Source organism: Zonotrichia leucophrys, chromosome 20, assembly GCF_028769735.1.
Source record: "Zonotrichia leucophrys gambelii isolate GWCS_2022_RI chromosome 20, RI_Zleu_2.0, whole genome shotgun sequence".
Lineage (NCBI taxonomy): Eukaryota > Metazoa > Chordata > Aves > Passeriformes > Passerellidae > Zonotrichia > Zonotrichia leucophrys.
The window spans coordinates 10,662,136-10,685,802 of NC_088189.1; the positions used below are offsets into that span (position 1 = coordinate 10,662,136).

A 23,667-nucleotide genomic window follows, 5' to 3' on the forward strand; every position below is an offset into this window, starting at 1 on the left:
TGCAGATCTTCATATAAGGTTGATAATTTTTTACAGGACTCCTTGGGAACATGAAAGTGGGAAATACTGGGCTTACTCCACTACAGAAGGAAAAGCAACAAGTCACAGAGACTTGTTTGCCTCCCCTCTAACAGCAGCCATCAGTGCAAACCAACAGCCCCAAAATTTCTGAAATCACACAGCTGAGAATCAAACCCCTGAGAGACAAAGCTGATTCCCAGCTGGACAACCTCCACACTCATTATTCCATCCCTCTGAGCTCATCTCCTGCCTGCCCACACCTCCTCCACGGGCTGAGCCCACCACCAGGCACTCAACTGCACCCACCAGCACAGCACAGGCACAGCTGGGCAGGATCCCTTTTATTCTGCAAGGATTAGAAATGCTCCAACCAAATGTGCCATGTAATTATTGCAGTAATGTATAAAGCAGAGTGGAGGTGGTGAGTAGTTCATGGTGCCTTATTTAGTGGCAGGTGATTAGTTAAGTTGGGGTTGGGGATATTTTTTTTTTTCTTTCTTTCTTAATCTTTCACTCTTCTGTGAAAAATTCAATTTGCCTGAAGGCAGTGTTGAGAGCTGATACTGACCTAATCCCTGAGCAGCTGGACCTGACCTGCTGCAAATTCCCACCTCTATCACAAAACCACATTCCTCTCCCTGACAATACAACGGCCCCTGGATCCTTTACCTTCAGACCCTGCTTAAAATGTGTGCTTCAAAGCACATTATATAATTGTGAATCAAGAGTCAGATCAGAGCCAGCAGGTGAAAATGTACTTGTCTTGTTCTGCCAGCCCGAAAAGGCAGCATTAAATATTTTCTGTAGTTCTTTCTTTGAAGACTTCCAGGTTTTCTTTCTCCTCCTTTCCATGTAAGGATCTTAATCTTTCTGCTCAGCAAAATTAATTCTCTTCTGTGCTGCTAGTGTTAAAATTGGCATCTCTGTTGATCATTCTTCCTCCCTTCCCTGTGCACCTAATTGACCATTATCACTGCTAATGTCACCAGGAATCTGGGAAGGATATTTAATATCAGAGTTCTCTGGGGAACAGCTCAGGGAGGAACTGCAGACAGAAATATGCATTTATTTCTTCTTCCAGCCCTGCAGTAACAGAGAGCTTGACACACACTCTCCTCCCTCTGCATTCAGAAGTTTAAGCAAATAATTTGAAGGTTGTATTCTTGAGCACAAGGGTGTTCCAACACCCTCTCAGTGACACCCAGCTGGATTCCTGAAACACAGGGCTAATAGTGGCCTTGGCCATGTGGGTGTCAGCACGCAGCCACGTGGAAGGAAAAAGCACAAATGTATTTACAACACATGAAAATGTGGGCTGGTGGCTCAGAGGTGAGCAGTGATGTGTGAGCAACGCTGTGGCACAGGGTGTGCATAGAGCACATTCCAGCTGCATCATTCTGCTCCTGCTCAAGCCATTAGTTCTGCATTCCCACCAGGAGAAGATAAATGCTCCCAGGCTCCAGGAACTGATGGCAGAATGTGCTGTACTGGAGATAAAGGGATGAGGTGTCAGTGCTGGCACTGTGACCCCCATGGGATGCACCAGGGACAGGCAGCAGTGCTGCTGCAGGTGTGCTGCACTCACAGCAGGGCAGGCATGCAGCCAGCAGACCCTGGAGTGTGGTGATGGTCACAGGGGTCCCAGGATGAGGGAAGAGATGAGAATCTTGACTCCATGTTTCAGAAGGCTGATTTATTATTTTATTATAGATATTATATTATATTATATTATATTATATTATATTATATTATATTATATTATATTATATTATATTATATTATATTATATTATATTATATTATATTATTATAATCTAATATAATAATTATATTAGATTAATATATTATATTAAAAGAAAATTATATCTTAAAGCTATACTAAAAGAATAAAAGAAAGGATTTCATCAGAAGGAAAAAGAAGGAATGATAAAATCTTGTGACTGACCAGAGACAGCTGGGCTGTGATTGGCCATTAGTTAAAAACAACCCCATAAGACCAATCACAGATGCACCTGTTGCATTCCACAGCAGCACACAATTATTGTCAACATTTTGTTTCTGAGGCCTCTCAGCTTTTCAGGAGAAAAGGATCCTAGCAAAAGGATTTTTCATAAAATATATCTGTGATTCTGGAGCACAAGAGCAAAGTATAAAGGCACACCAGGTCACTTTCCCAGAGCATCCCCACACCAGTGTGCTCAACACTGAGTGCAGGAACTTAGAGCTGAATGAAAATCACCCCCTCATGGAATGGGTTGGGTTGGAAGGCACCTTAGAGACCACCTTGTTACACCCTGTGCCATGGCAGGGACACCTTCCACTGCCCCAGGGTGCTCCCAGCCCTGTCCAACCTGGCCAGGGATCCAGGGGCAGCCACAGCTTCTCTGGGCACCCTGTGCCAGGGCCTCATCACCCTCCTAGGGAGGAATTATTCCTCATAATTTATCCAAATCTACCCTCTTTCAGTATGAAATGTCTCTGTATGCACAGACTCACAGGTTTACAAACCTTTATGAGCCTCTCTGCAAAGAGTCACAGGAGGGCTGGGCATGAGAGCAGGGTCATTGCTGCTTTGCTACACTTGTTCTGCTTCCCAAAATGGCCAGGGAATGCAGTTTTGACAAAAACTGGAGAGAGTAGTGGAAAACAGAGCATGTCTTGTGGAGCTCTGACAACCATAGGCTTTTTATTCTGTTTTCCAGGGAACAATGCTGAGAGGAAAAGGGACAACTCTGGAGAATCCCACTGCCCCACCTGCACCTGGGTGTATTGTTTGGGCTGGGATGGAGGGAATTTTCTTCCCAGTAGCTGCTATGGGCCTGTTTTAGGCTCCCAGGGCTTTTCCATGGACTGGGGGATGATGCTGCCAAGCCAGGGGTGCCTCCAAAGTCCTGGCCTCCAAAGTGAGCCTCAGTATCTCTGTGTCCATGAGAGCTGCAAATTGACTTTTTATCAAAAAATAAATCAGACCTGAAACTTCAGTTGCTCTCTGTGTCTTGTGGAGCTCTGACAACCATAGGCTTTTCATTCTCTTTTCCAGGGAACAATGCTGAAAAGAAAAGGGACAACTCTGGAGAATCCCACTGCCCCACCTGCACCTGGGTGTATTGTTTGGGCTGGGATGGAGGGAATTTTCTTCCCAGTAGCTGCTTTGGGCCTGTTTGGGGTTTGTGCTGAGCACAGTGCTGATAACACAGGGGTGTTTCAGTTCCTGCAGAGCAGGGTTTGCACCATGCCAAGGCTGTTCTGTCCCAGCAGCCAGGAGGGCTGCAGGTGTGGGTGGGGACACAGTGGGACAGGTGACCCCAGGGACACACAGCCACACATGGGGCCTCAGGCTCAGCACTCAGAGCTGGGGGAGGAGAGGGAAAGGGGAATTTTGGAGTGTTTGTCTTCCCCAGGCACTCTGCTAAGGAGGGCTGAACTGAACACCTGCTGCCCATGGGGAGTGGGGAATGAATTCCTTGTTTGGTTTTGCTTGCATGAGTGTCTTTTGTTTCCCATATTGAAATGCTTTTATCTCAATCCATGAGTTTTCTCACTTTTCTCTCACCCCTCACACTGGGGCAGTGAGCAACTGGCTCCATGGTGCTGAGATCAAAGCAGGGAGGGAGGATGCTGAGGGCATGAAATGGGATTCTCTCTCCACATCTCAAGCAGGGCATTCTGCATTTTATATCCTGCATCCATCCTATCTAGTGCCTTCAACTTATCTTTCCAATAGCTAAATTATTTTTAAAATCTTGTCATTTACTCATTTGAGGAAACTCTCTTTTCTCTGGAGAAATTATTCCATCATTCTGTTCAGAAAGGCAGAAATTAAACATGATCATATTAATTATGGTTCCTCATTTAACATAAAGCTGTAATCAAATGGCTTTTATGTCTAAACAGTTGTGGCAGTGGTAGTAAAAAATTGTGCCATTAAAGGCTCACACTTAACTTCAAATATTTGAATTACACATCTCAGAAGAAACTGATGCCACACTGAGAGAGGTACAACCTTTTTATTTTCAAGCAGAAACATGAAGGTGCAAAACACTTTAAAAAGAAACATACTTTTGCTTTAATTTCCAGGAAGATCTGAAATAATATGTATATATTTATTATAATAATATATTTATATAGATAAAATATATATTTATAATACATAATTATATATATTTATAGATATTTATAATAGTCTGAAACCATATATTATTATATATTATATTTATATATTATAACATATATTTATAATATATAAATATAATATATTTATATATTATACTATATATAAATTTATAATAGTCTTATATGTATATAAAATATTTATATATATATCTTATACTTTATAAAATACAAGGGTTTTTTTATTTAGATGTAAGCCACAGTGCCTTCTTCTGAAAGGAAGGAGCAGCCTGGTTGGATATTTTCTGACAAAGCCCATGAAACAAAAATATGTCAAGGACAAGAAGTCTGCAAAGCAGGAGAACTGGAATTTGTCACTTCTGGCAGGGCTGGACTCACTGGGTTCCTACCAGCCTGGTGGGGACTGCTGGTGTCTGTGGCTCCAAAGTCAGCCTCAGATTTGAAGACTGATTTCCTGAGCCATAAAACCCAGGAGCATTTCTGTCTGCATTTCAGGAAAACACTTCCTTCAATTCAGGAGCTGGAGCTGCTCAAGCAGCCGCCTACAAGGAAGAAAAATAGGAAATGGTCAGTGGGGCTGCTCAGAACCAGTCACGGAGGGTTCCTTCTATGGGAAACACCAAATTGCTATTTTGGGTCCAAAATCACAGCTGTGGTGTTTGGAGTGGTGATTTTTTTGGTTGTTTTCTTAATATCTACTTTTCCAGAGCAGGGACATTCCCATGTGAGCCAGCTCCACTTCCCACTGGCTCTGTGGCTCAGTCCCTGCTGCCACAGAGGGTGTTGGAGAGCACTTGAAAGTTAAAGTTCTCCTGAAAGAGTGACCATCTACTTAACCCCTCTGAATAAAGCCCAGAGCTTGAGATAAAACCCCTCTCTGAGCCCTACTTCCCAGAGTGTAAGGGTGCACTTTGATACCTGATATAATCAATTGCTGCTGGCTCCTGTGCCTAAAGTGACGCTGCTCATAAAACTCCCATCCACAGCTCCTAAATTCATAATTAAATACACATTTCCAAGCTCTCTGTAAGGCACAGAGCACAACCAGCGCTTGTACCTGTTTCAAACCCCAGCATGTAAAATTGCAGAGTGGGTTGAAGGTGATATAACGTTATAAAGTGCACTTTGAGTTGGGTAAACACACTCAAGGGGTTTATGGTTCCTGGGAATTGTCATCTCTGCTGCCTGGGTGAAAAACAGTATTAACTAAAATTCCTAGCACGTATCCAAGAGACTGGGCTCAGGGGGAGTTCAGATATGAGTTATTCCCTCCATTTTTACATCATTATAAAAGCTGTTTTCACCCAGTACCCAGACAAATGGATCTGGGCAGAAGGGGCAGAGGTAAAAGGCATGGGTGTGTCAATTTTACAGCACAGGGGCAAGCCAAGCCCTGGGGAGCTGGGGAATCATCCCTGGCAGCCTGGATTCAGTGCAGCCCCAGGATCACACATTGGGTATCCCCACCTCTCCCAGGCACGGACCTGAAGCATGAACGCGGTGCTAAAAGCTCTGTATCCTCCCAGTTCTTCTCTCCCGAACTCCACAAATTCCCAGAAAAAAGAAGCGGCCGATCGCATCTTCTCCCCCTGCCGGCGCTGCAGCACCACCAGCTGCTCTCAGCCACCTTCGCTGCTGGCCAGGGACATCGCTGGACAAGGCTGGGCACAAATCACCGTGGGGAAAGAGATCCGCCAAGAATTCTTGAAACCTGATAGAAAGTTCACACAATTTTGCTACAGTGTGTAGCAAATTTTGCTACATTGTGTAGCAAAAGCTAATAGGCTAAAAACCATTTATAAGGTATTATGACCAAGAAATGTTAGTTTCTGATAGAATAGCATAAAGTTTTACATCTCCTATATCTTACCTTTCATCAAGACTGACAATAGAATAAAATATTCTATTTTGACTGATAATAGAATAAATATTTTATTCTATTTTCTCTGAAAAACTAAGAGTAATCCAACCCAGCAGGCGGGGGACAGCCCACAATGGGTGATGTGCAGTGCCAGGGCAGCAGGACAGAGCCCCTGGCCCTGGGGTGGATGAGCCCAGCTCAGCTCTTCCCGTTCCCAGGCCAGGGGACACTCCCGGGGCTGAATATCAAAGGCAAAAAGCATAAATAAACCCTCCAGAGGAGTCACAGCAGTTCCCACAACAAGAAGTTAGCAGCGGTTAACAAAGGATAAAAGCAAATAACCGAGCCCGCAGTTCCTTCCATCGGCACCACCCTGGAGCAGGAGGGTGTCCATCGCCGCTGGAATCAAAGCCTTCCTCCCCATTGTTCCCCAGGCAGCCAGGACAGCCCGTGGCCGTCTGCCACAGCAGAGCTGCATGAAAGGAGCCCCGAGCTCCTCCTGCTGCTGCCTGTGCTCCTCTGGCAGGGCAGGAGCAGAGCTGGGCTGGCTGTGTCCCCTCCCAGCCCTGCCCTGCTGGGCACAGCCCGGGCCTGCAGGCTCAGCAGCATCCCCAGCCTGTGGCAGTCACATTTTCTGGAAGAATCCCTTCACCCAGGATTTTCCTCCCAGGAAGCTGAGATGCCTCAGAGAAAAGGAAAACAATTCTTAGTTCATTTGCTTCTCCTGTGTTGTGCTCACATGTGGAATGTGTTTGGAGATTGTGAACACCCACAGGTGATTGTTCCATTGCATTCTGCTGGGAGTTGTTTTCACTCTTTGGCCAATCAGGCCAAGCTGTATCAGGACTCCAGAGAGAGAATCACAAGTTTTCATTATTATCTTTTTAGCATTCAGTAAGTGTCCTTTCTGTATTCTTTAGTTTAGTATTCTTTAATATAATATAGGATCATAGAATAATAAATTAGCCTTCTGAGAACATGGGGTCACATTCATCATTCCTTCCTTCATGGAGGCACCCCACAAATACAATACCAGCCCAGCACTCCAAATGATGCTCAGTCCCACATGGTGTTGCTGCTCCAAACTCATCATCCTTGCTGTAATTTGGATGCTTTCACCTGTCCTGTCAACACAGTGAGGGAACAGGGCTGTGGGATGGATCCCACTCCAGGAGCACTGTGCTCCCATGTCCTGGCTGTGCAGCAGTGACCAGCTGGGATGATTTCCCATCCCCTCCCTGTTTTACACACACATCACTCTGTTCCTATTCCTGTACTTCCCCCCAAACATCTCCTGGAGCTCACTTCCAGGACCAGGCTGGAGGAACCTTTGATCCAACAAACCTGTATGTTTATTAAGGGAAGATAGTGACTGAGTCTGGATTGAACTATTTTGACTTAACCCCCTTTACGGTATCTATATGGAGAGTTTGGCCACATTGGAGCCTGAGCCTCCTCATCTACCTTTGCAAGAATGCAAATTTCTGGTTCCTCCATGGGGAACTTGCTCCAACAGGGTCTCCATCAATGACAATACTTGTAAAAACCAAGTAGAAAGTAGTTATTGAATAGGGAAGTAAAAACTCTGTTCACCATTACCAGCAAAAGCAAGGTTTGCTGTCATGGACTATCTTTCAGGGAGACTTGTATCCTAAATGGGGCTTTTCATGAGAAATCCACTTAGTATTCCTCTAAAATTCCAGGAGGGTGAAATCCCCCACTCCTTCATCTCATTAAGGATGAAAGAATGCCAGGTATGTGGCAGGAATCTGGGGTGAGAGGAGGAGTGGGGTATATTTTAACCAAGTTGTAGAATGGGAAAAATAAACTGAGCTAAGGATGAGGATATGAAATGTATTTCCCAGAGCTGAGAAGCAATGTCAGCCAGGAGAAATGTGCTAATGCACAAGGAACACAAAACTGTGTTTAAAGGTTACTTGTCATTGTGGATGTGCTCAAGAAAGCACTTTGGGACCCTCTCAAGGCATTTTGCCTTTGGAGCACTGAGATTTTATCAGTTGATGGCTCCTAGATCAGGTGGATTTATCTAAGTGTAGCAGACAGAACACTGAAAGGCAGCAGGTGCTCAAGGTGAGGGGATGACAGAGATTTCTGTACCACAGGTGACTTCTGGGCATCCTAGCAGGGACTCAGTTATTTCTAAAATGTTGTGGGGAAACCCTGTGAAGCCTCCAAAGCAGAGCAGGAAGATCAGACCAACAGGACTGCTCCTCATCTGGGGCTGCTGTTCAGGTGCAGAACAAGCCTCAGGGAGGCAGGACACTTTTACCCATTAGTATTCTCCTTTCAAGGGAATGAAAACACCCCAAAGAACCAAACCTCCACATCAAAATGTTTAGAGGAAAGATAAGACTACCCAAAATCTGCTTGCACAGACTGGAACTTGCTGCCAAGCAAGCTCAGACAAGGCAGTGAGTGCCCAGCTTCTCAAGCTTGTACAGGACATTTTTTGAACTTGGCATAAGGAGCCATTTAGGAGCAGGGAGCACGCTCCAGGGAGAGCTGCAGAAACAGTGATTGTTTGGAGAGAGAGAAATCAGCCTCTGGGGGAGCCAACAGCCTCCCAACCCTCCTGGGCACCAGGGCATGCAGGAAAGTGCCAACACAGCCCTTTGGGGGCTGCAGGTTTCCATCATCCCCCAAACCTTCTCCCACTCAGAGATCCACCATGCGTCCTTGCCCTAAACCTAAATAAGGAATGCACCTAATGCCCTGTGGTGTCCCTGCTATCCAATACTCTATCACCCACAATATTCACAAGAGGAGCTTTCCAAAGGTCTCTCTCCTCTGGAATTCCCTTGACATAGGTTTGAACAAAGCCACAGTTCTTCCTTGCAAGTTCTGATGCTCATTTGTCCAGCCAGACCTGCCACAGCTTCCCTGGGGATGAGCTTGCTCCTGATGGAACAGCCTGACTGCTGGAAGTGCAGGAACTTGGATGCCTTCACCGAACATCAGTGACAACACAAAAATGCTTTCCCCATCATCACCTCCTGTCAGATGAAGGGAGAAGCTGTTTCATACTTCTCCTCGGTTCTGAAATAATTAAAAAGCTTAAAAAATATTGTCCTGACTGAACCCAGGAATTTTAAGAGCACAAAAGTTTTTCAGTCAGATCATAAATCCAGCTTGCTTCATGCTCTGATATTGGGGAACAGCAATTGCTTAAAACAAAAGTATACCTGCACAGAGTGATTCTCACCATACTTGAGACTTCTGCTGGCTTCAGGAAATGGTTTGAAGATTTTTACACTTGGCACACTGTGAATTGAGCACAGATGGACCAAGTCTCCATGATTTTCCTTGACCTCCCTCCTTCCCCAGAGGAGCTGTGCACTCTGTGAAAGCCTCAGCCAGCACCACTCTCAGGTTGGCTCTGCTGAGACAGAACTGAGGGCAGAGCAACAGCTGTGAATTGTCACGAGCAAACATTGCTATGAGCTGGATCCATGAAAATGGTTCTTTCATCATGAACTCTGCTGCATTAGGAAATGGGAAGCAAGCCCACTGCTCAAAAAGAGAAAGAAAAGACCCCTAAGGGTGTAAAAAAGCAATATAACTTAAAAATAAACAACCAAAAAATCCCTTGAGACTATGACACCCTGCTAACATGAGGGCTGAGATCTTGTGAACAAGGAGAGGGAAAAGGTGTTTGTCAACTACACACAGGAAGCTGAGTGCCTGAAAAGGAATGAAAGGAGCTGAAAATCTTTTGGCAAACCACACTCAGGGTTTGAGCCATTTAAACCCCAGTTCTGCTGCAGCTGATGCTCAGGGAGCAGCTCTCTCCCTGCAGAGAGCAGTGGGAGTGAGCAGTGGGGATCAGCACAGCTGCTTGTGCCTGGCATTCCCAACCATGGCTGGAAATCCCACCATATGACTTTGGGGATAATGTTAAATCCATTACAGCATTCTCCTCTCCCCTGCTCATCCCACACAAGCTTCAAAACTTGTGGTTTATGACTGACTGCCAGAGGATCACTGTGGGCTGTCTCTGGAGGGATAATCCTAAATTTTAAGTGACACTTCACGGGCATCTTCTCTTTCTTCTGAGATGCTGTCTTACACAGCACATTAAGTATTCCAGAGATTAATAACTGGAGCAGAGAGTTCTAATCTTGGTGTCCTAGCAGAGATTTAGCAAAGAACATGTTTGAAGTTGCTGTGGCACAGGAAGCATAAGAAGCCTTGAAGCCCTAAAGTGAGGCTTGTAGGCAGCTCCAAAGGAAATCTGGGCCATGGGACACGTGATGGATGCTCAGTCTCCAGGGCAGCTCACTGACGTGGTGTTTCCAGCCAGAGCAGATCTTAGGGACCCTGTGCAAGGTGGGACCCAGTTTGAGCTCTCTTTTTAATAGACCAAACTCAGCACTGCTGTGAAATTGTACTTTCGTATTCTTTGACCTGAATTAGGGCATAACTGAATTGTATAACCAGGTTACAGCTAGCTTTGAACTTCATTTACCAAGCACCAAAGGGGAACCACTTGACCATCTCAGCCCTGGCAATTGCCCTGGGTCAGCTTGGAGGACACTGCCAGGATAAGCACAGCTGTGATTCTGAGGCTGTGGCACAGCAGCTCGCTCAACAGCAGCCCTGCCATCACTTGCCAAAGGCTCTCACAGCAGCACTTTTGAGATTTCTCTCCACAGCAGGATTACTTTTTCTCTTACTGCTCCTCACACAACCAAAAGTCCCATTAAAGAGGCCTAGCAGGGGTCCTTTGGCCTGTTCCACTCTCAGGGGGCGTAAACCAATGACAGGAGACAGCCCAAGCCCCTTCTGGGTTTGAAGAGCCCTGTGCCACTCACATGGAAAACAACCAAATCCTCCTGCACATTGGGGTGAGAAAACCTTGTCACAAGTGTCCCAGTGGTGAAGCTCCACAAGGCTCCAACACCACTGTCTGAAATGACACCGTTGTGTCCTCCTGCCCTCAGCACCACAAACTCCCTTCCATTCCTCTCCTGCCAGCACCAATGCTCAGGGAGCACCACAGCAAATCATTACCAGGGAACTGAACTGAAATGGCTAAAATTCATCCCATTCTGCAACATTCATGATTTTTGTGATGCTGCTCCAAGCACCTGAGTGGCCACCAGCACGCTCAGAGCAGCCTGTGACAGTGATCACCTAGCCCAAGTTCATCAGTTACTCTGGCTACTGTGGCACAAAGTAACAAATTAACAGCCAATATTCAGGAGATTATAAAATTCTGCTTCCTTCAAGCTGTTTAAGCAGCTGCTCTGGCACCTCTTTGCAGAATTAGACAGTTCTGCTTTGAATTAATGCAGGAGAAGTGGCTGGCATGATTTGGCCATAGATTAAAAGTCATATAATCATGCATTAGAGATGCCCTTTCAGGCCCTCATTCTGGAACTGTTTTATGCACAACACTTATCTATTTAGCAGGCAACACCAAGTATCAGAACTATTTCCATATCTTGGCCAGTCCCTCTGCCTAAAGTAAAGCTAAAGATGGGTCAGAGAGGGGTCAAACAGCAATGGGACAGCATTGGCTCCAGGTCACTGAGATCAGAAAAGATCTTCATGTGTAACTTGGCTGGTTTCAGCACAGCATGTTTTTCCACATTCTTTACCACCCACAGAATTCCCTTAATTGTCCTAAAAACTGCCTCCAGGCAGCCAGGGATAGGATCAATAATGCAAACTTGAGGTCACCTGAGGCAGCCAGCTCCCTTCTCCTGCCCTGCCCAACAGCCTGTGAGGAGCAGGCAGGGGCCACCAGGACCAGCATCCCACCTGGGGCTGGCCAGTGCTGGGTGCCACAGGAACTGTGGGAGAGCAGGTCTGCAACAACCCTTCCCTCACAGGCTCTCTGAAGAACACTCTGTACAGGTGAGACCTCAATATTTGCCCACAAATTTCTCTTTTATAAAAAAAATTGTAAATCTCAGTAATACTTTTGAATCCAAAATTCTTATCCTGTGGCAACCAACTTCAGCACAAGCAAGTTCCTCATGTTCTTTGCATTGAATCTGCCAGGTGACAACTTACCTTGATGCTCTGCAGCCCTTGGGGACACCAACAAGACCTCTACACCTTCCTTATATCAGTTACAGTCTGGATATTTCCCCCACTACCTTGCCTTTTCCAGCTTTTGCCAAAGTGATGGAGTCTCCTTAGGTTTGGGTTCAGCATTCAGGACAGATTATTTTTTGGGAAAGCAACAAGTTGTTCAGTGGGACAGCTGAATTCACAGGCAGATTGTACAGCAGGACAGGGGCCTGGCTGTAAACCTCTGTTTTTAAGCAAAGTACAACCAATCAAACCCATCTTCATAGCTCTAAAGAGGTGAAATCACTGAAACACATAAGTTAGTGGTAAAGCAAAAGGCTTTGCTTTATTGCTACAACTTTTCATCAAGAAGTCCCATCAGAGAGCTGCCCTGCTCAGCCTGCAGAACCACTCCAGGGCAGCAGCAGGCCTGGCAGTGCCTCTGGCCTGTGCTTTGTGGAGGGCTGTGTGTGCATGTGCCCAGCTCTCCAGTTTCAGCCACAGCATCGCTGACATCGATGGAGACAAGAAGCACCCACTGGTTATTTGGTGCTGCTTTAGCAGGGAGGAGATGGAACACGGGGCCCCGGGGGGCAGGGCTGAGCTCACCCTCCTGCTGTCCTGCAGCACGACCTGCATGACATGTCCCGACAGACGGCTGTGACAAGGGGGACACCTGCTGGGCTGCCTGCCTTGCTACAGCCCAGCTGCAACAAAAACCATCTAAAACCAGGACATTTCATTACACCTTAAAAAGCTGTAAAACACACACTCTCCAAAACCCCTGAGCCTTACTATGCCAGTCTCTAAGAGGGAGTTTTGCCCTCCACGAGCTGCTGTGTGTGAGCAGCACTGAACTGTGCCAGCGTGTCCCGTTCTCCTGGGCCAAGGGCCGGGATGGGAGCTCAGCAGGCAGCGAGGCCCCGCCCTGTGGCACAGCAGGAACCCTTCCCTGCAGCGCTGAGGGTGCCCAGGACACGGCTATGGCTGCTCACCGGGGTTCCCTGTGCCCGAGGCTCTGCTGGGAGCCTCTGCTGCCCGTGGGGGCTGCTTGGGGAGGCGGATGGGAACGTAGACATTGGAGGCACAGTGTTCCTTGAGGTATTCCCCCCCTTTCTCCTCATAGTCCTTCCTGCTGATCCAGCCTTCCTCTCGGTTCATGTGCTCCACTGCCCAGTCCCTGGCCCCGTACCAGGCATCCAGGACAGGGCTGGAAGCAAGGCTGACCTGGATGCAAGGAAAACAGAATAACAATGTCAATTCAGCACAGGAAAGGGAAACCCTTTTCACCCTGGTTACAATGGTATATGACACACTCAACTGAATTTCAGAAATTTGAGCTGATCACTCAGTGTCTCTCAGAAAGAGTGATGTTAGGTTCAAGTGTGTTTTCACCTCGTTATCAATTCCTAAGCAATCAATCTGCAAATTTCCAGCCAAGCCTGCTTTTGTGTGCATGGTCCTTTAGCAGAAGCAGATTTTCCTTTTCCCTGCTCACTATGCTGTCTTCACAAAGAGCAGCTGAACCTTTGCTTAACCTGCAGAGTCTTGCCTTAAAACCCTCTCCATGCCCCTGCTCTGCATCTCACCCCATTCCATCTGAACACAGCAGAACAGGCTGGTCCCATAAACACCATGGCAACACACACACCTGAAAGGATGACTGGAATGGCCTCATTTCCAGCAGCTCCTTCTGGATTCTGGCTTTCAGTCCAGGGTACATTGTATTTCCACCAGTGAGGAAAACATTCTGGACAAGGATAGCCTGTTGTTCCTTGGAATACCTGTGAAGAGCAAGAAACAGGTTCAGCTTTTCTCAAGAACCTCTGTCCTATGAAGTGGAACAGCTGTGGGGAATACTGGTACCCTGTCCCAGGATTCACTTTGAGAAACTTCATTTTCCTAGCACCAAAAACTTTGTTTTCTGGAAATTAAGGGGGTGGCAGAAAAATCCTGAAAGCACTCATCATTTCCCCATAAATCATCAGCTGGATTTCTTTCTAGGGCTGGAATTCTTACCATTCAGAAAAATGTGATGTCCTATGTTCATTCAATTCAGGGGTTACATTTCATCAATGCTAATTTGTCTGGAAATATGCAGCAGGTGTGCCTGTATCTTAACTTTAATATGTTATCCTTGATTTTGGTTTCCCAAAACCAGAGACTGCCAGCTCACTGTTGCAAGTGTTTGTTGTTTCCCTCAGTAACAGGCTGGACCAGGGATCTCCAAACAACTCAGTGGGGTACAGGAAGAAAAATTGATAAATACATTTAAATAGTGTTTATTTCACCTTGATCTCATTCTTCTTCAATTTCTATTTGTTCTATGTTTTAACATGTTCATAATAGCTCAGCAGCTGCTGTAATTTACAAATATTCATATATTGGAGGTATGTGCTCAAGAATTTATCACTGATGGGGTCATAAATCAAAAACCTTTGTAGACTCACTGACTTAAAACAAGCACAGTTACATGTGGCTTTCAGGAAGACATGTCTCACCTACAATTCTTGACTCCACCAAAAAGAACTATTCAATATATTTTCTCTAATTATTGCTAAACACCCAGCATTTCAAAAGCTGGTATCAAATGACGAATAGCTTGTTTGAATTAAATAGTTCTGTAAACTCACCTCTCAAGGACATATTGCATGGTTTCTGCTATCCCAGCCTGGTCCTCTCCTATCAGGGAGGGCTGGAAGACAATCTCTGGAGCCCTGATTCTTTCAGTGCCAAGGAAAAGCTGGTGGTACTCTGCCAGGTTAAACACGGGCTTCAAAAACATTGAGAATAGTGGGGAATTATGTTAAAGAACAATAATAGTCTACAATAACCAATGTTTCCAAACAATTCTGTACAAAAAAACAAATGGTAACGCTCCCACAGAGAAATAGCATTATGCTAAAGGTTTCAAAGGGTCAGGGAAGTTGGACTTTTCCTATAATTTATTCTGCTTGGAGCCACTTAATTCTAAGGCTCAACCTCACAAGTTGAAAGCTGTGTCCACTGGGATATCAGGCTATGGATCACAGACAAAAACACTTGAGCAGAACATTTTTCCCTTAATAACACAGCACTGCTACACCAGGCACTGTCAAGGGGGAATTCTCATCCTAAACCACCAGCTAAAATTGCCAGAATTTCTCTCTTCATGTCCTGCTCAGGTAGTTTAGGCATCTCTTCCAAGACAGGCAAACACTGTTTGCATGAGGAGAAATGTCAGCAGACTGGCTGGACAGCTGGCATGCAAACCCCTGGCACAAGGTGTAAATGCAGAAACCAAACCTGCACTGCAGCAACTGGCTTCTCAACTTCAGGCTGCTCCTCAGCAAATAAAGGCTCAAACTCATTAATGCTTTCCACATCCTCCAGGGACTGCTCACTGCCCAGTGGATCCAAGTCAGGAGTCTGGAAACAGAGCAAGTTATGGTAGCTTAGCTCAGGTGTGATTTTAATTCTGGTGGCACAGCTGGAAAACTCAGTCTCCTCAAATCTCAACTCTTAACATGCCTGAAAGCAAATATGCCCGGGAAATAGAAATACAGACATTCACACAAAGCACAAAAATCAAACACTTCCAAATAATTTATCCCAATGCCAGCTCAGAAATGCAGGCCTCAGTCACCAGGCTGACTGCCAGGATCCCAGGCAGCCATGTCCTAAGCATAACAGCATGTTAAAACTTAGTAAAATAGCTTTTTATATTGGTTAAAACCTGGTACCCTTCCAGCACCTCTAACTGCTCTATAATTACCATTAAATTCTCTATTTTGCTTGTGTGGGACTGGAAAACAAATATTTGCTAGCTACAAAGCCACCACACAATTTTTGAGAGTTTCAACTGTCTACTATTTGCTCATAGGATGCACCAAATCCCCTTTTATTTTACACAGACATGAAGCTCTGTCCTAATGAAAAGCATCACTCAAATTCCTACAAGACTCCTGTTGTGAGGTAGGAACAGGTTTTTAATAATAATTTTTTTTGTGTTACAATGTTACCACTGGGATTTTGTTACTAAATATTTATTTTGGTTATTTTAAACTTGAAACATTTGTTGCAATGCCAGGATGAGCCAAAATGACATTCTTCACACATTCCTCAGATTCTATTTTATATCTACTTAAAAAATTCAATTAATCAAACTGAAGTTTAGAAGTGCTCATTGTTACAGCAAAAAATGTAGTCTCATGAAGTCCTGTTAAATGCATTTTTTTATCTTATAAAAAAAGGAAAAAGACAAAACCAGAAAGATACACAGACTCAGCTGAACATCTGGTTTTACAAATGGATTTTCTGATTACTCTAAGTGCTCTCTCAAGGCACAGACCAAATAACAAAGTTTGTGGATTCATTCTAGGTCTGAGATTGCACCCAGCAAAGAGCAGGGGTGTGGGAGATGTTGGAATTTAGGCACAGTCACAGAAAAATGACAGGTAACTGCTAATCTTTCAATTCTCTTTTTTCTAGAATATCTTCTTTTGACAGAAGGCAGAAAGATTCTTCAACACAATGATGAGCCCATCATCTCCCTGAATTTTGCTGAAGCGCAATCATTCTGATTCTTGCACTGATTATCACAGAATCATGGAATGGTTTGGGTTGGAAGGGACCTGAAAAGCTCATCCAGTTCCAGCCCCTGCCATGTTCCACTAGACAGGTTGCTCCAAGCTGGCCTTGAACACTTCCAGGGATGGGCTAGCCACAGCTTCTCTGGGCAACCTAAATAAGGATCTCCCCTCTATGCTTCAATTTTCTGTTTTTCCCTCTATCTTTTCCCTGAACAGAGGCTGATAAAGCTAAAAAAGCTCTGTTTTAAGGGACTTGAAAGGCAATTAAAAGCACATGCACAAGCAGCATTAGAGCACTCCTTGGCAGCAGCTGCTGTGTGCTGGGCCTGTGTTAGTCTGGCAAAGCAGACAAGGAGCTCCTCATCTTCAAGACAACTCCAATAACCAAGTGCAGCAATTAATCTTTCATTAAGGAACCAAAACAGAACATGCTGCTTAAATCCACCAAAAATAGGCAGCTACAATGAAAGCAGGGTTGTTTGTTTACCATTAAGTTCTCTGCACCTGAAGGGGAAGAACAAAAAGGAAAGCAAATACTTTTTTTAACAAAAAGATGGATGGGTTGTATCTTTATCTCCTCTGTATCTTTAATAGAAGACTACTAAAGATTAAGGATGGTTGTCTCAGGATATTCTCTCTGAAAAGAGAGTAGTTGCCAACTTAATAATGCCTTGCAATGTGTTAAAGAAAAAGCTTAGTTCATCAATGGAAGTCTGAAGGGACTCATTTTCAAGCACAGAAGTTTAATTCAGAGATAAAATTAGGATTATCTTGGTGAAAACATCCTACCTCTGGCTTGCTGTCCACAACATCTACTTCAATATTGACTTCTGACTGTAGGATTTTCTGCTTTGTCTGTTCAACAGACAGACTCAATTTGTTGATGTAAGACTGAAGTTCTTCTGCAGAGTCCATGTTCAGCTCCACCAAAGCTTTGTGAAACTGATCCATCTGACCATCTTCTAAAAGCTCCTGTGGACAGATCAGAGTTAGTTGTGATGAACAAGGCAACACCGTCAGCAGTGATGTATAGATAGTCTCTAGTCATGCAAGCAGAGTATGATGTGCACACTTTGACAGCATTTGAAGTATTTCCCAGAAGTGCTGTTCAGAAACTGCAAACATGCCCTGCATCAATAATCTCTCTATTAACTCACAACTAACCTTGGCAAGCTCCTATCAGGGAACACCCACGACAGTCACAGCTTCTTTACCATGATGTGTGACCTTCTGATAAAGCTCTGAGAACAGCCTGCCCTCCTCCCAAGCCACCACACTGGCACTCTGCCTGCATTACCTGCACATACAGCAACCTGTCCAGCCTCTCCTGGTCCAGCTGCAGCTTCTCCTCCCGGCGCCGCGCGTTGAGCTCCTGCAGCCGCCGCAGCTGCTGCTGCCTCTTCTCCTGCTTCTCCTCAGATGCCACAGTGCTGCCCAGCAGCTTGTTGGAGAAAGGCAGCTGCATCTTGTGCACGTTGTCCTCGTAGTACTCTGGGCACCGCCACTTCTGCAGCTCTGGGCATTTGGAAAGCAAAGCAATTTTTTGTTCTGGCAGCACAAAACGATTCGCGTGTTACGCGCACCTCGTGTGAAGGATGAAAGGTGAGGAAAGAAGGCAAAAAAAGTGCAAGCACAGAATTTTGTCACCTCTTGGCAGCTGTCTCCTCTGAGTGCTGCCTCCAGGTCACACACCCAGTGCAGGCAGCTCTGAGTGCTGTGACCTCCAGGAAACACCAAGTACTGCAAAGTGCAAGTGCACACTTAAGTCCCTCTGCCCAAGGGGAGGGAGAGCACTCACACATTTCTAAGGAATGCTCATTCACAAGTGACAAATATAAAAAACCCACTTTTCTTCAGGCCCTACTTCAGATGACATTTGCCATGGAAATTTTAAAACTTCCTTAATTCACACACAGTCATGAGAAATGTCCTGTGCAACTTTGGAAACCTTAGAGCAGACAGGAAACACAGAAATCCTAACCCACAAAGAGGTTTTGTTGACATGTAAAGGAAACAATAAACTCATTTTAAATTTGTTTCCACTGAAACCATCACAATTTTTGTTCACAGAGAAATTTGAACCAATACAGATTTTTTCTTTGTAGCAGTAGTAGTAGTAAAATTTTATTTTTGGCTTAATTTTAAATATTTAACTGCTGTTAAATGCAAGGCAGGTTACCACAAAGAAAGCAAAACAGAAGTTGAATATTTCTGGAAGAATTTGAGCTGAGTTCAAAACACAGGGTAGAGAGGACAAAGCAAAAACATTGAGAACTAGTGGGGAATTATGTTAAAGAACAGCAACATGGGTGGGTGAAGAGCAACAATAAAGTGAGAAAGTTCCCAGACTTCAAGATAGACTAGAATCCACAAAAGTGTGAAACAGATTATAGAGAGTAGTGTAGGTGTATCACTTGGTGAGAAATTTAGGGTTTTGGGATTTTTAGGATGCTGTGGGTGGCAGCAAGATGGAGGGCACAGGGTGTCATCCTGGGTGTCTTCTTCATGGGTTTGGGTGGCATTTTGTAATTGGGCAGAAAAGTCTGCGTTGTGGGCTCTGTGGGATCAGTTATTGCGTTAAAAGGGAAAATAATCCAAGTGTCAGTTCTTAATTGGATAGTTTAATCGTAAAAGACCTTGTACCAAGAGATTGTTGGCCATTTTGTGCCTCCTAATGAAAAGCTGCTGAACTCATAGTTCTGAGAGTGTTTTACTGATAAGAAATAATGAACATATGAGTCCAAACATGAACTACTGCCTCAAGTGCCTTCAGACCAGACTCAGAGAAACCCACAACTGGTACCCCCACAGGTGAGCACTGGCAGGTGGTGAATGAGAGCTGGTTTTACCTTCAATGTAGTCCTGGGCAATGTAGCTGTGCTCGTGCAGGATCTCCTCCATGCGGCTCAGGGTGATGGCTGCAAAGTGCCCGGGGTACTTGAGCTGCAGCAGGCGCTGCAGGTACACGGCAGCCTGGCACCCCCCCAGGTTAATGCGCTTGCAGTTCTTGGCATCCAGCCTCAAAAATGCAAACACACACAGCACACACTCAGGGAACTCACAGCAAATCAAACAGAGCTCCTGCTTTCCCCCCAGAGTGTTTGATTTCTATAGATGAATATTCACAGGTTCGGTTACCAGAGAATCTATCACACCTGCTTTTCTCAGGCAACAGCAAAATCACTGCTGTGTTCACTATTTGAACTATTTATAACTGCTGGTTCACTATTTTATTGTGAAAGGCTCTGTTCTGCTTTAAAAAAAAGCCCAAATATTGAATAGTTTTGGCTAAAGCAAGGAGATGTTCTGTTCTAACACAGAACACATCTAAGGAGATGTTCGCTTCTAAGAGAAGTGATGGGTAGTGGTGCTAAAAGTAGTTTTTTAATCTTAAACTAACACTTAGTGGTTGGACAAGTGTAAACCTTGAAAATTTATTACCAGATATAATAAAGCCATCTCTTGCAGTAAGGATTAAAAATAGAGAAAAAGAGCAAAAGTAGAGCAATGTAGCAGAATAACCAAAATGATAAAAGCCTCCAGCACTGTAAAAGTCTCACACAGAGAGCACTTTCTTTTGTACCAAAGCTGCTTTAAAACCTAAATTATGTTTGTTAATGCCAATTTCACAGGGGTACATATCCCCTTCTCCCATTGAAAGTACACATCAAGACACAATTATCAACTAAAACACAACATTTACAAGAGCTGCACTGTTTCAATTCCAAACTCAACACAGCTTCGCAAAATCTGCAGACCTGGTTTTAACTTGTTAGTATAAATTATTACAAGAGTTCATAGTGCAGGGCTGGAGGAAGAGGTATTTGCATCACTTGAAAATAAGACACTCAGAACTCACCTGCCATCTAAAACTGGCAAAATGTGTGTGCACTGGTACCCTGAGGATATCACCAAACCACTGCAGGGCCAGTTCTGCCTCCTGTTGTGATAAAAACTGTACAGGCTGTCCACGCCGTAGGACACCTTTGGCACTTGGTAGCATTCAAAGAGGAGCTCAGACATCATTTGCCTTGAGTACAGAGGGTTGCAAACTGCTTCTGTCAGAACGATTGGGTGATCCACACAGCCCTGGGAGAGACAACAGGAAAGAACAGTAATAAAGGTATGAAGGGAAAAGCCAGGGTTAGTTATCTCTGCTTCTTCTTTTAAGAATCAGCAAAAACTCCTCCAAAGTGGGCATGAGAAACCACTTTATGTGCAGCGTATTAATAATGGAAATTAAATTCTATCTAGTGCTTAAAGGAGTAAAAAAGATTAATATTAATTTAAAAATTGTTAATATTAATTCCAACGAAGAATAAACTCATAATGGTGGAGGAAAATGGACTTTTAAAGGCATATATAAATTATTAAAAATCTGAGTAACCAAAATCCATGCCATCATTAAAAATCTTAGTAACCAAGACCCATGCAATGAGGAAGTGAGTGAAAAGCAGTGAAGTTTAGTTCCACTATGGGTAAAGCTTTCAAACTGGTGTTGTCATGCAGGCAAAGGGCTCCATGGTCTGAGAAGCAACTCTCAACACTGCTGGGCATGTAGGTGGTCAGTAAACACTACTAATAACAGCATCACCCAGCAGTAAGTTTAGGGGAGTACGTGTAGACTAAATATTAAGAAAAGATTTCTCTCCATGAGGGCGGTGAGGCACTGGCACAGGTTACCCAGGGAAGTTGTGGCTGTCTCATCCCTGGAAGTGTCCAGGCCACAGAAATCTGTGCAACCTGGCCCCGTGCAAGCCGTCCATGCCCACGGCAGCGCGATCCCTTCCAACCCGAACCATTCCGGGACCCACAGGCGGCTCCGCCCGGCCCGGCCGTACCTGCGAGGAGACTCCGAGGCGCTGGAAGACGTGGTCGAGCAGCAGCTCCTGCAGCTCCAGCTGGACGGGCACGTTGCGGTCGAAGGGCGAGCGCAGCAGCCAGCGCAGGGGCTCGGGGCTGCCCAGGTCGTTCCCCACCTGCGTCTCTGCGCCCGCCCCGCCGCGGGCCCCGCGGCTCCGCGCCGCCAGCGAGCGGAACCGCAGCAGCGGCTCGGCGGGCACGGAGGGGTCGGGGCAGGCCCATCCCGCCCGCGTCTGGAAGGAGCCGTTGTCGATGACCAGCGGCACCGGCTGCGGGCTCCGCACGGCCGCGCTCGGCTCCAGCACCGGGTCCGGGGCCCAGCGCGCGTCCCGGAACGCGAACACCCTCGTGGGCGCCGCCATGGCGGGCGCGCCTCCCGCCCGCGTCCGGCCGGCAACGCGGGCCCGCTCCGGGGTTCCGGGGCGCCGCTGCTGTGAGGCGCGGGGTCTTGAAATAATCGGGATAATCTTAAATGGGTGTGCTCTGTAATGTGAGAGGTATGTGTGCTTCCAAGGAGGGGAGACCTAACCGCTGGGACAAGCACAGCACAGAATCATGGAATGGACCCCCTTAAAAGAGCTCATTCCAGTCCCTGCCATGGCAGGGACACCTTCCACCATCCCAGGCTGCTCCAAGCCCTGTCCAGCCTGGCCTTGGACCCCTCCCGGGATCCAGGAGCAGCCACAGCCTCTCTGGTCAGCCTGTGCCAGGGCCTCACAGTGAAAATATATTCCTGATATTGATCCTAGATTTCCCCTCTCAATTTGTACCCATTCCCCTTGTGCTGTCACTGCAGCTCCTGAGGAAGAGTCCCTCTCAGCCTCCCTGTAGCTCCTTCACCCACTAGAAATATGCCATGAGGTCTGTACAGAACCTTTTCCTCTCCAGGCTGGACGGCCCCAGCTCTCTGGGCTGTCTCGAGGTGCTCCAGTGCCCTCAGAGCATCGTGGCCTCCCCAGGACCTGCTCCAGCAGTTCCATGTCCATCTGCTGCTGCAGACACCACAGCTGTGCCCAGTGTGTGAGGTGGGGTCTCACCTGAGCAGAGAGGACAATCGTCTGCTCTGACCAGCTGCCATCCCTTACAGCATCATTTGGATTGGAAAATGCCTCTGAGGTAATCGAGTCCAGCCTATGACTTAAGACAACCATGTCAACAGACCAGAACCTCTTCCAGCCTGTCACAGACATATTTTCTGAAAAATCCTTTCACCAGGATCTTTTCTCCTGAGAAGCTGGGGAGCTTCAGGGTCTCCATATTTTGCTACTTTGGAATGTGATTTGGAGAATTGTTTACCCATCATGTGAACTGTTTTTGCTTGATGACCAATGACAGCCAGCTGTGTCAAGGCTGTGAGCAGCCACAAGATTCATTCCTTTCCTTTCTAGCTTTCTGATATCTCCTTTCTCTTTCTTTGGTATAGTTTTAGTATATAATTTTCTTTTAATATAACATATATCATAAAATAATAAATCAGCCTTCTGAAACATGAAGTCAAGATTCTCATCTCTTCTCTCATCCTGAGGACCCTCCAACACCACACCACCAGCCCTGGATATTTTCCCTCCTGGGCTGAGGGGCCCAGGAGCAAATGTGACCCTCCCCCGTGCCCAGCACCGGGCAGGAATCACTTTCCTGGTCCTGCTGACCAGTGTTCCTGAGACAGGCCAGGGTGCCATGGGCTTTGTTGGGACCCTGGGCACACCTAGTTCATGTTCAGGCACTGCCCACCAGCACCCCCAGGGTGGAACCTGCCAAGATTATCTTAAATTGGGATGTTCTTTTGTTGTCTTATATATTAAGAATCCTATTATCATTTTAGTACAAGGAATCTATATCACCAGAGCTTCATGCCTCCTCAATGCTTCTTGCAGGCAGTTCCTCTAAGCACTGACTGTTCCCGGTCCTTGCAGTAACCATCTGACTCCAGATCCCACAAATCCACTCTTTTATACCACTGTTCTTATTGGCTGCAGGTGTGGCCTGTTAACATCAGGCCTGCTCCTAATCTTTAGTAATTGGTTCAGCTGCAGCTCGTTGGGGGATAAGATTACATTCTATACCACCTTCATTTACCCACACTGTATCCCCCTACATTCTTTAATGTAAGACCTTTGTGTGCTTTCAAGCCTAATGAGCAAGAAAGGAGACCTGATCAGTGGAGCAGGCAGCAGGGCCATCC

General features: G+C 45.8%; 1 protein-coding gene across 1 annotated transcript; it reads right to left on the reverse strand.

Moving 5' to 3' along the window:
• Positions 1 to 12,371: 12,371 nt before the first annotated feature.
• Positions 12,372 to 21,851, reverse strand: ACTR5 (actin related protein 5). The gene is made up of 9 exons (XM_064729868.1): positions 21,464 to 21,851; positions 20,482 to 20,711; positions 19,472 to 19,641; positions 17,920 to 18,137; positions 17,412 to 17,594; positions 15,337 to 15,459; positions 14,685 to 14,824; positions 13,703 to 13,835; positions 12,372 to 13,278 (listed from the first exon to the last, which is right to left on the reverse strand). Exons 1-9 carry the CDS (start codon positions 21,845 to 21,847, stop codon positions 13,033 to 13,035), a joined length of 1,827 nt encoding a protein of 608 aa, XP_064585938.1. The 5' UTR covers positions 21,848 to 21,851; the 3' UTR covers positions 12,372 to 13,032.
• Between the last annotated feature and the right edge of the window lie 1,816 nt (positions 21,852 to 23,667).